Source organism: Chlorocebus sabaeus, chromosome 17, assembly GCF_047675955.1.
Source record: "Chlorocebus sabaeus isolate Y175 chromosome 17, mChlSab1.0.hap1, whole genome shotgun sequence".
In the NCBI taxonomy this organism is placed as follows: domain Eukaryota; kingdom Metazoa; phylum Chordata; class Mammalia; order Primates; family Cercopithecidae; genus Chlorocebus; species Chlorocebus sabaeus.
The window spans coordinates 43,653,369-43,668,696 of record NC_132920.1 but is presented as its reverse complement, the minus strand read 5'-3'; the positions used below and the strand labels follow the sequence as shown (position 1 = coordinate 43,668,696).

General features: G+C 50.9%; 1 protein-coding gene across 3 annotated transcripts in view; it reads right to left on the bottom strand.

Annotated features, from left to right (window-relative positions):
- The window catches only part of ABCC10 (ATP binding cassette subfamily C member 10), a 23,758-nt gene extending 8,430 nt beyond the window's left edge, over positions 1-15,328 (bottom strand). The window contains exons 1-9 of one of the 3 annotated variants that reach the window (XM_038006115.2): positions 15,118-15,328; positions 14,737-14,908; positions 8,947-10,165; positions 7,459-7,686; positions 6,409-6,565; positions 6,071-6,180; positions 4,308-4,387; positions 3,526-3,697; positions 218-316 (exon numbers count right to left, since the gene is read on the bottom strand). In XM_038006115.2, coding sequence (XP_037862043.2) covers positions 218-316; positions 3,526-3,697; positions 4,308-4,387; positions 6,071-6,180; positions 6,409-6,565; positions 7,459-7,686; positions 8,947-10,165; positions 14,737-14,897 — 2,226 coding nt within the window. In that variant the 5' untranslated portion in view covers positions 14,898-14,908; positions 15,118-15,328. Of the gene's footprint in view, positions 1-217; positions 317-3,525; positions 3,698-4,307; positions 4,388-6,070; positions 6,181-6,408; positions 6,566-7,458; positions 7,687-8,946; positions 10,166-14,736; positions 14,987-15,117 lie in introns of those variants that run through there. The other 2 variants (XM_038006117.2, XM_038006118.2) reach the window with 2 other exon arrangements.

The following is a 15,328-nucleotide window of genomic DNA, read 5'->3' as shown; positions in this document are numbered from 1 at the left end:
TTATGACCTAAGCCACCATGCCCAGCCTACAAATACTTTTTAAAGGGCCTTGAACTCTGCTTTAAATCTGCAAATGGGATGGCCAATACCTCAGGAACATGCAACAGAGGAGGGAAGGAACCAGATGCTAAGGAAAATATTCCTATCCTCCTAACTCAGCCACGCTCCCAAGGCTCCCCCCACCTCCCTGCCACTGTAACCTCCATCTTTAACTGACCTGGTAGACAGCACGAGCAAGGGCAATCCGGGCACGCTGTCCCCCGCTTAGGGTCACACCCTTCTCCCCCACCTCTGTCTGGTCTCCAGCAGGCAGGATCTGATGGAACAAGTTCCCCAGTGGGTCAAGGAGCTCCCCATTACCTTCTGGCCCACTTCCTATCCCTTTGCAGGAAAGAGATAGTGGGAGTCAAGAGAAGCAGGGAGCTTGAGGAGAGTAGACTTAAATTTGGGGTGAGCTAGTCAGAGAAGACAAGACATACTTCCAACAACATCGAGCCTTTATCGAACACTTACTATGTGCCTCTATGTGCCTAGCACTTTACAGGCATTCTCTCATTCAAGCCCCATGATAATCTTATGAAGATGGTATCACAGTATCATTTCCTTTTCTCACGTGCAACCAAAGCTCAGACAGATTAACTAGCTGGCTCACAGCTAGTAAGGGGCAGGACACGAGTTCAGATTCTTCTTTTTTTGAGATGGAGTCTCACTCTGTCGCCCAGGCTGGAGTGCAATGGCACAATCTCCGCTCACTGCAAGCTCTGCTTTCCGGGTTCATGCCATTCTCCTGCCTCAGCCTCCCAAGTGACTGGGACTATAGGCGCCCGCCATCATGCCTGGCTAATTTTTTATATTTGTAGTAGAGACGGAGTTTCACCATGTTAGTCAGGATGGTCTTGAACTCCTGACCTCGTGATCTGCCCACGTCGGCCTCCCAAAGTGCTGGGATTACAAGCGTGTGCCACCGTGCCCAGCCACGAGTTCAGATTTTTTTTTTTTTTTTTTGAGATGTAGTCTCACTCTGTCATCCAGGCTGAAGTGCAGTGGCGCGATCTCAGCTCACTGCAAGCTCCGCCTCCTGGGTTTACGCTATTCTCCTGCCTCAGCCTCCCGAGTAGCTGGGACTACAGGCGCCCACCACCTCATCCGGCTAGTTTTTTATATTTTTTAGTAGAGATGGGGTTTCACCGTGTTAGCCAGGATGGTCTCGATCTCCTGACCTCGTGATCCGCCCACCTTGGCCTCCCAAAGTGCTGCGATTACAGGCATGAGCCACTGCACTTGACCTACTATCCTGTCTTTTTAACAGGCAAGGTAGTAAGATATCTTGGGCAGATTTTATGTAAAAGCTTTTATGTTTTTATTTTTTTTTGTGAGACAGTCTTACTCTGTCGCCCAGGCTGAAGTGCAGTGGCATGATCTCAGCTCACTGCAACCTCTACCTCTTGGGTTCAAGCGATTCTCCTGCCTCAGCCTCCAGAGTAGCTAGGACTACAGGTGTGAGCTGCCACACCCGCTGCAATCTCCGCCTCCTGGGTTCAAGCTGATTCTCCTGCCTCAGCCTCCTAAGTAGCTGGGTTTACAGGTGCCCACCACCACGCCCAGCTATTTTTTGTATTTTTAGTAGAGACGGGGTTTCATCATGTTGGCTAGGCTGGTCTCGAACTCCTGACCTCGTGATCTGCCCACGTCAGCCTCCCAAAGTGCTGGGATTAGAGGCGTGAGCCACCACTGTAAGCCTGGCTGCCCTGGGTGGTATTGAACTCCTGACCTCAAGCGATCCACCTACCTTGGCCTCCCAAAATGCTAGGATTACGGGCACGAGCCACCACGCCTGGCTGATCATTCATTGCTACATCAAGCTTTCCCAAGTCTGCTAGGTCCTAGGTACTGTTGTAGGCAGTAAGGAAAGAGATGAACAACAAAGCTTTTAGCTCAGGGACTCACCATGTAGTGGATCACAGGTGCTTCCTCTGCATGAGGAAGGGAATCCCTTTGCTTAGTAGACCATTCCTGAGGCCACGAGAAGGCTTAGAGGTAGTACATTCCTTCTCTAAAAACCTACGAAAGCTGGGCTGGGCATGGTGGCTCAGGCCTGTAATCCCAGCACTTTGGGAGGCCAAGGCGGGCGGATTACTTGAGCCCAAGAGTTTGAGACCAGCCTGGGCAACATGGTGAGTCCCCGTCTCTACTAAAAATACAAAAATTAGGCGGGCATGGTGGCTCACACCTGTAGTCCCAGCTACTCGGGAGGCTGAGGCAGAAGAATCGCTTGAACCCGAGAGGTAGAGGTTGCAGTGAGCCGAGATCACTCCACTGCACTCCACTCTGTGCGACAGAGCAAGACTCTGTCTCACACACACAAAAAAGTAAAAACTTATGAAAGCTTTTACATCAAATCTGCCCAAGATATCCTACTACCTTGCCTGTTAAACAGACAGGGTAGGAAGCCAGGCATGGTGGCTCACGCCTGTAATCCCAGCACTTTGGGAGGCCGAGGTGGGCAGATCACAAGGTCAGGAGATTGAGACCATCCTGGCCAACATGGTGAAACCCCATCTCTACTAGAAATACAAAAATTAGCTGGGTGTGGTGGCATGCAGCTGTAGTCCTAGCTACTCGAGAGGCTGAGGCAGAACTGCTTGAATCCATGAGGCGGAGGTTACAGTGAGCCGAGATTGTGCCACTGCACTCCAGCCTGGTGACAGAGTGAGACTCCATCTCAAAAAAGCAAAACAAAACAAAACAAAGCAAAACAAAAATTAGCTGGGTGTGGTGGCTCACTCCTGTAGTCCCAACCACTTGAGGGGCTGAGGTGGGAGGATCGTTTGAGACCAGGAGGCAGAGGCTGCAGTGAGCCAAGATGGCGCCATTGCATTCCAGCCTAGGGGACAGAAAAAAGACCCTATCTCAAAAAATAAATAAATAAATAGGAATAAAAAGAATGACAGCTGGATACAGGATGCCCCATGGTCAAGGTTAAAGGTGCTCCTTTTCAGGGACATTCTACATTTACCTGGGTAGGGTAGTGGTGGTGATATTCTTGAAGGGACAGCGGGATTGGGTGGGAAGTCAGGGGAGAAATCTGGAATCTCTTCTCCTATACATGCAGTACTCTGGATTGGGGGCAAGGGGAAATCTAATAGGCTTGGCAGGTTTCCCTAGGGTAACCTGCAACCAAATGAGGCCTTGACTCTTCCAAGCCTTCACGGTGGGAAGTGGGTATGGAGAAGGGGACAAGGAGCCCGGCTGTGCAGAGCTAAGCCTGACAAGTGGAACCCTCCCTACCTCCAGAGGCCTTAGAGCTCTTCCCACTGCTGTGGAGAACACACAGTCACCACCCTACTGGGCCCTATGGGAAGGGGCAGCTGGACACTCTGGGAGGACCACAGTCCGACGGCCATTCCTAGATGAGTGATGCCCGAGTAGAAGCAACCCCTTTTCCGGAAAAGCAAAGCTCTGGTTTGAGGTGTCAGCGACACTGGAAAAGCAGGCAGCTAAGAGGTTTCAAGGCCAGGCACTCACACTGAGATCATCATTGAGGGCGCAGGCTTCTAGCACCTCCTTGTACAGCTGTGCATCAAATGTCTTCCCAAAGAGGATGTTGTCTCGGATGGTGGCAAACTGGATCCAGGGTTCCTGGGTGGCCAGGCCAAAGCCCTTGGACAGCCCCCACACCGCCACGCGCCCACGCAGCCTGCAGAGAGCCAGGCCAGCAATATGGGGACCAGCTCTCCGCTAGGTCCCTCCATGCCCGGCCCTTGCCTCCTAGAAACCTCCCCAGGCTGCTGTCTTCCACACAGGGTCCCTCTTCATATCACATGACTGAGCTGGCAGCTCCTGAGGTCACAGGGTCCTAACGAAGCCCATTCTGGATGGAGAAGGGAAGAAATTGCTCTTTGGCTACAGCCAAGCAGCTGTTGTATTTACATGTGCTCAGGAGCTCAGTAGAGAGTATGGCCACCACATTGTACTTGTTCTCATCTGAAAGCAAGGTCCTCCCTCAAACCTATGCTCCTCTCTGGATCCCTCCCCTGCACAGTCACATTTCTGAAAGAATAGCTGACACGGGATGTTTCCATTCCTTTGCTCACTATTATAATATTTAAAACACTCTGGTGTAATGATTACAATGATTCGCTTTCTTGGCCACCTCCTTCTTTCCAGATCGAAAACTCTCCCAATAAAGGGACCATGCGTTGCTCTTCTTAGTACCCCTGACCCCCAAAAGGGGTCCAATATATAGCAGGGGCTCAGTGTTTGCTAAAGGACAAAGTGAGGACAGGGGTGCATAAGAGGTTGGTTACCTGTGGAGCTCTCCAGCGATGGCAGCCAGCAGGGAGCTCTTCCCACAGCCCACCTTCCCCACGATGCCCACCAGCATACCCTGCAAGGAAGCCACACAAGTGTCTGCTATTGGTAGGGGATGGGACAGAGGGGGCAGTGGTCTCCCTCCTGACACTCTGGGCTGCCAATCCTCCCACTGAGGCTTCTCTTTTCTTCTTTCTTTTGTGTGTAGGGAAAGAATTCTCCACTTCACAGGCTGACCTGTTGGCTCTAGAGAAGTAGGGTGCTTTTTTCTCCACTCAGAGTGGCTATCAGTTTCACTGTCTATGTGAAGGGCCTCTGAAGGGGAACAGCATGCCAGAGAGAATGGGAGGAAACCACCCAAGAACTTCCAATGTAAGCTCTAAGACAGGCATCCCAGAATGGGAGAGGGAAGGGTAGAACTCCAGGCTTTAGGTCCTGGATGGTGGGTTGGCTAAGTCAACCTATGGCTAGACTTCCCCTATCTCAGGGGGAAAAAGCAGTGCTTTGCATAGATCCCTATTTCTGTGGGCTTATAGTTTAAAATTTTCTGTTCCCCCCCTTTTTTTTTTTTTTTTTTTTGTCATAACATATGGAGCTATCTCCCTGCTCAAAAAAAAAAAAAAAAAAAAAAAAAGTCCTAGTTCCTTCTCTAGAAGCGACTGGGCTCTCAGAAGCTCTATCTGCCTGTGATGCCCCAAATCTGCCCGCCAGGATTGACCCATCTACAAGTGACCACTTCTGAGGCCTTTCCCTGGGAATCTGGGACCAGGATCCAGAGACAACTTCTCCCTGTTGGCTGTCATCTGTAAACTTGAGCATTCTCTGTAGTCAAATCTTCTGCTCAATGGAGGGTGTGTCCACAGAGAGAAGAGGACCAGGCAAATACAGGGAGAGAGGCACACAGAAGCAGAGAGCTCTGCGAGTTGAGGCCTGGTTCTGGGCTGTTTCTAAGATCCAGCTGCGTTCCTGCCTTTGGATTCTGCAACGTATCTCTATATCCTTATTATAATTCTTGTTTGCTTAAGCTAGTTGCAGTGCATTTCTGTAACTTATATCCAAAAAAGCCCCAACTAACACGTTAGCAAAATTCCTTTGTACAAATCCAGCCTTGTCTTGCCTGAACTAAGAGGAAAAACAAAACACACAGCCCAAGCCAGAAACGTGAGCCAAATGTGGTGAAGGCAATTCAGCCACCACCAGAGAATGCTGGGTTGAGCTGTGGGGCACAGGGTTGGACAAAGGTCAGGAGAGAGTGAAAAACCAGGACAGGAGGTGAACAGGAGTTGGCTTATTGCCAGGAATGCCCCATTTTAACTTCTTTGTACGCTGTAGCATGAGCCACAGGGTGTGACTGCTTTTCACCAGCCTAAACAGAGAATCCCCATTTGCAAAATATTTCTTGGAAGCGCTTGCTGGGCCTCTCCCCCAGATCCCCAATCTGGGGGAGATGTTAGTTAAGCCCCAGGGCCTGTTCTGAATGCTGCAGCTTTTGAGAGACATGGAGAGACAAACACACCTATTGGTCTGAACTGGATGGATACAAGCTGCCTAAAGACCAGAGAGAGGTGCAACTATTCTGAGATTCAGATGTGAGGTGTCATCTCCTCATGGATGAGAACCTGCTCACCAAATGCCTCTCCCTCCTGCAGTAATTAGAGCTGCAGAGCCATCAGCTATGATTGGCTTGGTCATTGCTTCTCTGACATGAGTTCCTCTCTCGTGAGTCTGAGGACTCTCCCAGGGTGTCTGTTCAACAAACCTTTTTCACTTCGAGATGACCGATGAAGGTCTCCTGGCTGGCTCCAACTGGGTCCCAGCAGAACAAGGCTCCATGCAGCTCCAAAACTGTAGATGGTTCTGTGGGGGGATCTGAACACAGAAGCCACTTGATTTAGGCTCCTAAACTACCACAATCTGCTTGGGGAGGGTAAATCATGTAATTGACTTGCCAGCCCCATATCTACCTGCCCAGAGCTGAGTCTGAGTTTTGGATTCCGCTCTCTCTAACCCCTCTTGGTGACATCTATGCGTGGCACCCAAGTGGCTCCACTCCCCTTCTCACCCTGTGCCAGGTTCTGCCCACTAGCTTCCCATTACCTGGGCTGTAGTAGGCCTGGGGGTTGTGGTTTGGAAGGTCGAGGAAAAGCTGGATCCGGTCCAAGGATACTTTGGCCTCCAGGAGGCCATTGATCACCCAAGGGAAGTTGTTGAGAGGAAGAATGAGCATTCGCACCAGTGCCAGGGCCGTGAACACCTGAGGGAGGTGGGAGGAGGGTGAAGCCCCAGGAGTTATCTAAGGGCCTGTTTCTAAGGGAAGCCCTGTGGACAGGGTCTGTGGAGGAAAGAACTGGGCAACGATAGAACTGAAGGGCTGGCTGGCCAATCCTGGGATCAGATGTGGCAGAGGTGGTCACTTAAAGAATCCTAGAAATTCCATGTTCAAGGGATACAGGTTGCATTGTTTTTTTTTCCTTGATGGGTCTTGCTCTGTCACCTAAGCTGAAATGTAGTGGCATAATCTTGGCTCGCTGCAACCTCCACCTCCAGGGTTCAAGTGATTCACCTGCCCCAGCCTCCTGAGTAGCTGGCATCACAGGCATGCATCACCACACCTGGTTGATTTTTATATTTTTAGTAGAGACAAGCTTTCACCATGTTGGTCAGGCTGGTCTCGAACTCCTGGCCTCAGGTGATCTGACTGCCTTGGCCTCCCAAAGTGCTGGAATTACAAGTGTGAGCCACCATGCCCGGCCAAGGTTGCATCTTTTTAACTAGGCAGGCCTAGCTCATTTTGAGACTTTTTTAGAATTTCCAAGTAGCAAAATCACCTGGCCTTGGCTAGACACAGGACTGGATCAAAGATTTTTTTCCTAAGGCCATTAGAACAAATATAAAGAGACCTAACCCCAAGCCTAGAACTGACTAGAAGTTGGAGTGAAAGGTAGAAGAGAGGAAGGAAAGGAATCCTTTACAGAGGGGAAGGTTATATATCCAAGGCCCCCACAAAAAGGTTCCTTCAGTTTTCTCTTGGTCAAGAGGCAGTCAGGGATCCCTCCCTCCTTCTCAGCCAGCACCGAGGGCCTGAGCCTACGTCTCCACTTCGCCGAAGTCTCCTTGATGCTGGTCCCCTTCCTTCCTGGTCCTCACCTTGGTGGCAGTGAGCTGGTGCCCCATGAGGACATAGGTGATGAAGATGACGATGGAGATGACAACCGGTAGGGCAGCCCACAGGTATACACAGGCCGCATCCAGGTATTTGATGACCCGGAGTCGCCCCAGCTCTCGAGCCCGGCAGGCCTCTACTCGGGCCCCCAGTGCCTGCTCCCACCCGCAGAGCTTGATGACCCGAATGCCACTCAGCAGCTCTGTCACAAGCTAGGGAAAGGAGACAAGGGAGAGGCGTGAAGTGGAGGCACTGCTCATGTGTCTTGTCCGCCAAGCCTTCCCCAGGCTCCTGGCAGAATGTTCAGTATTCTAAGCTCCTAGACACTCTGCACTGCCCTAGTCTTGGTTTTCTTCCTCACCTCAATCCTTTCTGGAAATCCTGCCCTTCAAATCCTTTTCAGCCCTGGGTTGCTTCCCCTCCCAGTCTCTCTTTTACTTCTCCACTGGCTCCAGCTGGGGACAGGTTGGAGTGGGAATTCCCCACCTTCCTAGGAGAAGAAGTGGTGGAAGGTGCAGCCAAGTCACCACAGTGGAGTTAAAGCACTCCTCCCATTAGATGAGGGACAAAAGGCTATCTCCCAAAACCAAAAGATGTGGGCTTCGGGGGCTGGCCCCCCAGTTCTGGCCCCCAGCTTGAGTGGCACAGAAACTATCCTGTAGGAGTACACAGGCATAAGAGGCCACACCACAGCCCAGGGTCAAACAGGCTAATGGGCCCAGGGAAGATGGGCAAGGGCCAAAACTCCTTGTCTGTAGCTGTCACAGGTAGGAGAAAAGGCCTCATGCCATAATCATCTATCAACCTCCCTTCCCTCCAGGAGCACTCTGAACTGTTCCACTAAGGGTCGACAACTATGCTGTATGAACCCCCAGGACTGCCATCCCCTTTGTACCCACAATCACTGCAGAACCCAGAGCTGATTCAGCCAAACCCTAAACACCTAGAGTTGGCCCAGGCAGGAAAGTGACCTATTCCCTTCCCCTCAGCCTATCCAAAGAGGCAGCTGCGGATCTCCTAGGTCTCTCTACATGCAGCCATGGGTGGTCTGTGCCCTAGATAAGGAGGTTGGAGACTTGGGTCCCAGCTCTGGCCCTACAGACCTGTTTGGTGCCAGGGAGATGACTTCCTACCTCCCAGGGTGGCCACATGTATTCAGAGCTTACTTTGTGACTGGCACTATGCTAAGCATTATCTCATGAGATCCTTACAACAGCTCTACAAGGTGAGCTACTATTATTCTCATTTTACAGACGAGGAGGGGGGAAGCCCAAATAGGTTAAGTGACTTGTCTGAAGTGATTGAACTAGTAAGTGTAGAGCCAGGATTTGAACCCAGGTCTATCTTTCTCCAGTCTCAGCTCTTAACTTTGAGGTCACTCTCACTCCCTCAGGTAGTGTGCATAGGAAGACCTGTGGCCCTGGGCTGGGTGGGGTCTCCAGATAGCTGAGGGACCCCAAGTACCCCCTCACCTTAACCCGCGCATCCTTGTGCCGTAGCATTTCCTGGTTGCTGGCCATGATGCGGGTGGCAATCACTTTGTTGACAGGTACCAGCAGCAGTGCCAAGATCAGACCACCCACAAAGGCCACGCCTACCTGCTGGTACAGCAGGTAGAGGGTGATGGCCAGCTGTAGGGGCAGGCCCCAGGCTTCATGGAAGCTCCCAGCAAAGTTAAGCAGCCGTTCAGAGTCAGTGCCTAGTAGGTTCAGGGCCTCCCCAGTAGGAGGGCGGCTGGGCCCCAGCTGTAAAGCCTTGCGGTACAGGATGTTCAGCACGGCCCCCCGTGCCTGAAGTTTTACCTTACATACCTCATACCCATACTGATTCTGCAGCACGGCACCCAGCACAGCCCCACTGGCTAGCCCCAGAGCGTAGAGCAGGCCGTGGCTTAGTGGCTCCTGCCCCTCTTCCAGGAAGCCCACCAGTAGGGAGAGCAGCAGGGGCCCTGAGAATCCCAGCATGGTCCCTACCAGCTTCAGCAGTCCAAGTGCCAGATAGCACCGTCCAAAGGCCTCGTATAAGGCCCTCCACAGTCGGGCCCCCTCCTGCCAGTGTGACTGGAAGACACGAGCCAGGTAGGTTGGATGCAGTCTGTGGGGGAGGCGGCAAATGTCCTGAGGCTGCTGGAGCTCTCCACAGGCCCCACGGGCCAGTAAGGGTGCCAGCCAGGCATAGGAAAAGTGTGACAGCCAACTCTCCCCATCTTCAGCCACCTCAGGTTCTTGATCCTCAGGCAGGAGGGGTTCCTGAGCCCAGGGTTCTCGTGGTCCCCCAGGAGCTGCCCACCCCAGTGCATAGGCCAAGAGTGCAGCCAGCTGCAGGATGAGCAGGCATAGGCGGGCCACGGGCCCTGGGAGAAGTGGGGGCAGAAGTGTGCCTCGCTGGCAATGCCACAATACAGTCAGCACTAGGGCTGGAGCTGGCAGCAAGGCTACCAGGGCCAAGGCCAAGGGACCCCGGGAGTGGCCATGAGGGGAATGGGACAACACCCACAGGGCCAGGCTGTGGCTGATCCAGGCCACAGCTGCCACACACCCTGCCAGCACCTCTAGGCCTATGGGTCCTGGGCCTGCCCCTGGTGGCAAAGCAACTGGAAGGAGGTCTAGCAGCGGGAAAATGGAAAGCAGGAAGGAAGCTGCAAGTCGGAGGCGCCATCCAGGACTGCAGGGTAGGATGTAATCTGGACTCCTGGGGACAAGAGGGAAGACAAGGAGGCACACTGTGGCTGACTCAGGACCCAGACATACCCCTCACCTCCAAAAATTCACTTACCTAAGAAATCAACTCCCTTCCTGCCTTGCACATCTTATCCCCACCCCACTTTACCTCGGAACCCAGGGTCTTTTCTCCCAGGAAGTCTTCCCAGATGAACCTAACACATTTTCTGACGAAATGAGCTAACAAGCCACCTGAGCCTACCTACCTACACCATTTCTGACTCTTTTTTTTTTTTTTTAACCACAGACATTAACAATTTTGAGGTAAGGTTGTACTTAACATGAAGACTAGGAAAAAAAAAATCCTGGGTACTATGTTTGCTACTTGGGTGATGGGATCATTAGAAGCCCAAACTTCAGCATCACACAATATATCCATGTATAATTACAAACAAGCACATATCCCTCATGATTCTAAAATTAAAAAAAAATCCAGGCCAGGTGCTGTGGCTCACGCCTGTAATCCTAGCACCTCAGGAGGCTGAGACGGGACGATCACCTGAGGTCAGGAATTCAAGACCAGCCTGGCCAACATGGTGAAACCCCATCTCTACCAAAAACGCAAAAATTAGCCAGGCATGGTGGCAGGCACCTGCAATCCCAGCTACTCAGGAGGCTGAGGCAGGAGAATCGCTTGAATCCGGGAGACGGAGGTTGCAGTGAGCTGAGATCACGCCATTGCACGCCAGCCTGGGCGAGAGAAGGAGACTCCATTTCAGGAAAAAAAAAAAAAAAAAAAAAAATTCAAAGTTTTCATGCAGATAACCGCTAAAGGGTACATATTCATTTTTACAAAAGGATCCACCTGAGAGTACCCTTAAATTCACCTGAAGCACTATTAGATGAATAAAAATTGGACTTACATACAGCTTTTATATTCTAATATGGTAGCCTAAACTTTATAAAGCCTTGGAATATTCTACTGTCTTTCCACTGATTGTAGCAGGTGGTGTGGATTGCTTTTGTGACTCCTTTAGCTGAAGAAAAAAATCTCTTTCTGCTTGTGTTTACATCTTCTTGGCATACAAAGAAATGTTTTTTTGTTTTTTTTTTTTTTGAGACGGAGTCTTGCTCTGTCGCCCAGGCTGGAGTGCAGTGGCGGGATCTCGGCTCACTGCAAGCTCCGCCTCCCGGGTTCACGCCATTCTCCTGCCTCAGCCTCCCGAGTAGCTGGGACTATAGGTGCCTGCCACCTCGCCCGGCTAGTTTTTTTTGTATTTTTTTAGTAGAGACGGGGTTTCACCGTGTTAGCCAGGATGGTCTCGATCTCCTGACCTCATGTTCCGCCCGTCTCGGCCTCACAAAATGCTGGGATTACAGGCTTGAGCCACCACGCCCGGCCAAAGAAATGTTTTTAATAAACAAAAGGTGATCTGTTGCATTAAGAATCAAATACAGGGGCTGGTCACAGTGGCTCATGCCTGTAATCCCAGCACTTTGGGAGGCTGAGGTGGTCAGATCACTTGAGGTCAAGAGTTTGAGACCAGCCTGGCCAACATGGTAAAACCCCGTCTCTACTAAAAATATAAAAATTAGCTGGGTATGGTGGCACGCACCTGTAATTCCAGCTACTTTGGGACACTGAGGCACGAGAATCACTTGAACCTGGGAGGCGGAGGTTGCAGTGAGCTGAGATCATGCCGCTGCACTCCAGCCTGAGCGACGGAGAGAGACTCCATCCAAAAAAAAAAAACAAAAAAAACTAAATACAGCAAAACATACCTGCAGCAGTGAGTGTCAGCATGTCTTGAAAGTTCATATAAAAAGAGGACTGAGTCTGTTACACCCTTTGTTGGCAGGGCTAGGTTACTAAAAGTTTGCTTGTAAACTAAAATGCAGAGTCTTGCTCTGTTGCCAGGCTGGAGTGCAGTGGCAGGATCTCAGCTCGCTGCAACCTCCGCCTCCCAGGTTCAAGCGATTCCCCTGCCTCAGCCTCCCTAGTAGCTGGGTGTTTTCTTAAAAGTCCACCTGATGACACTGATTTGTAAGGATTTAGATGGGAATAAAAATCAGCCTTTAAGAATTCTATTTCTGGGCTGGGCATGGTGGCTCATGCCTGTAATCCCAGCACTTTGGGAGGCCAAGGCAGGTGGATCGCTTGAGGCCAGGAGTTCAAGACCAGCCAGGGTAACACAGTGAAACTCCATCTCTAGTAAAAATATGGAAATTGGTCAGGCATGGTGGCACACACCTGTAGTCTCAGCTACTCCAGAGGCTGAGGCAGGAGAATCGCTTGAACCCAAGAGGTGGAGGTTGCAGAGCACCACTGCTCTCCAGCCTGGGTGACAGAGTAAGACCCTGTCTCAAAAAAAAAAAAAAAAATTGTTTCTGGCTGGGCATGGTGGCTCACATCTGTAAACTGAGAACTTTAGGAGGTTGAGGAAGAAGGATTGCTTGAGCCCAAGAGTTCAAGACCAGCCTGGACGACAAAGCAAGGCCTTCTTTCTACCAAAAATAATATATATATATATATATATATATATATATTTTTTTTTTTTTTGAGACAGAGTCTCGCTTTGTCATCCAGGCTGGAGTGCAGTGGTGCGATCTTGGCTCACTGCAACCTCCACCTCGTGGGTTCAAGTGATTCAAGAGAGGGTTTCACCATGTTGGCCAGGCTGGTTTCAACCTGACTTCCAGTGATCCGCCTGTCTCAGCCTCCCAAAGTGCTGGGATTACAGGCATGAGCCACTGTGCCAGGTCAATTTTTTTGTATTTTTAGTAGAGATGGCATTCTGCCACGTCGGCAGGCTGGTCTCGAACTTCTGGCCTCCCACAGTGCTGGCATCACAGGCTTGAGCCACTGCATCTGGCCTATTAAAAATAATTTTAAAAAATTAGCCAGGCGTGGTGGCATGCACTTGTGGCCCCAGCCCCAGCAAGTCAGAAGGCTGAGGTGGGAGGCTGCTGGAGCCCAAGAGGTCGAGGCTGCAGTGAACTGTGATTGCACTACTGTACTTCAGCCTGGGCAACAGAGGGAGACCCTGTCAAAAAAAAAAAAAAAAAAAGAAAACACACACGCACACAAAGAAAAGAAAAAAGGAAAAGAAAAAAAAAAAGAGTTATATTTCCTAAGATGTGGGGACCCAAGAAAACTGGCCCCAAGTTGGCCATCAACCAGCCTCATCACCCCAAGTCTCTTTTCCTCTCTTAATCTCACTTTCCTCACCAGCACAGTGAGCAGAGAGTCTCAAATTAAAAGCCTTCTGAGGCCCTTTCCTATCTTAGGTTCTCGATCTCTCTAACCCTTCTCAGCAACACACACAAGGCTGATAAGTGAAATGAGGCACAATTTCTATTGATCACGTGATGGTCTTCCTTGCTTTCGCAGGGAGCGGATGAATCCCTTGGATAGAAGCTGTGGATCTGCTCGGTCTAGGAGGAATTCTGATTTGTTTCTTTTTTTTTTTTTTTTTTTTTTTTTTTTTTTTGAGATGGAGTCTCGCTCTGTCACCCAGGCTGGAGTGCAGTGGCCAGATCTCAGCTCACTGCAAGCTCCGCCTCCCGGGTTCATGCCATTCTCCTGCCTCAGCCTCCCGAGTAGCTGGGACTACAGGCGCCCGCCACCGTGCCCGGCTAGTTTTTTGTATTTTTAGTAGAGACGGGGTTTCACCGTGTTAGCCAGGATGGTCTCGATCTCCTGACCTCGTGATCCGCCCATCTCGGCCTCCCAAAGTGCTGGGATTACAGGCTTGAGCCACCGCGCCCGGCCCTCTGATTTGTTTCTTACACAGAGACAAAAGTCTAGAAGGGTTTAATCACCTAGCAAAGACATCCACAGCCTTCTGAGAGGAGCAGCTATTAAAAATTGGCACAGTCTTTTGGGAACTCAATCTAATGAGAAAGCAAGCAAGACCTCTTGGATAGGGACACTTTCCCCCATCAGACTAGAAACTGCTAAAGCCAGAGACCAGACCGCCCTCCTGTCTTCTCAGCAGCTAGAATGAGACTAACTTTAGTCACCTCTAGCCATAAAAGAACTAAATACAAAATCAAGGTAAGTTTAGCATCCACACCTTATAGCCCTTAATTGGGGGAAGGTTTAATGTTTGATTTTGCTCTTCTTGTCTATCTACTGCTTCCCCTTCAGCTGAGCCTGCGTATACTTTTCTTAATCTGGAAACACTAACGTTTCATGGGTTGAAATGGTGAGAAACTGAGCCTACAACACGTTAGCGCTTTTGGCTAAAAACGTTGTTCCCCCAATTCTGCCTTTAATTCATGACAGCTGAGTCTGGGTAACTGAAAATGGACAGTTCTGATGATTTCTGACACTCATTAGACCTTTAAAAACATGCCAGGCACTGCACTATATGCTTAAATTAATTATCTCATTTAAACCTCCCAAGAATGAGCCTCAGAGAAGGCAGGTACTTGCCCAAGAACAGCCACATTGCTGCTAAGTAGTAATGCTTAGATTTTATTCTACTTCTGCCCTACTCCAGAGACCTAGCTATTCTGGTGACACTGCCGGAAGATGTAGGTTGCGGGTGAGATCTGCAGGCACACACGGACAGATGCCTTGCGCTTGTCTCTACCCACCTCGGGGTGCCCAAGTAGCAGGCACTGAGCACGGCGAGGAGTGCGTGGGGCAGGGCGCTGAGCACCAGCTGGGTGAAGCAGTGGCCTGTGGTGTCCCCCTCCCACAGCGGGAGCGGCCACGCTGCGCTGCTGCCGCACAGCTGGGCCAGAAGTCGCTCCATGGACGCCTCACCTGAAAGCAAAGTTGAGCGTGAACGCAGTGCAGAGTAACAGCCGGCTTTGCTTGCGCTTTCCAGCCCGGTCTCCCCGCCTCCAGCCCCGCCCCGGAACCAGGACCGCCCGTGGCTTCCGCCCCGAAGCCAGACCCCGCCCATTCTCGCGGTACCAAGGGTAGAAAGGTAGGAGGTTTCCCCGTTGGATTTCTGGATGCCGGTCACCCACCTTTCCATCTGTTTTTCCCCTCTCGTTTCTCCGTCCCCAGGCATCCGGAACCTCAAACCTGAAGAAGCTGCTGTGCACCGGATTCCGATATCCTGAATACTGGTGTATGGAAAAAAAAATTGCTGCCCAGGCGGGGTGCTGCGCCAGCCACGGGTGGTACACCCCAGAGGCTGGAACACTTAGCCGGCGCTCTTAGCCACGCCCATATGCG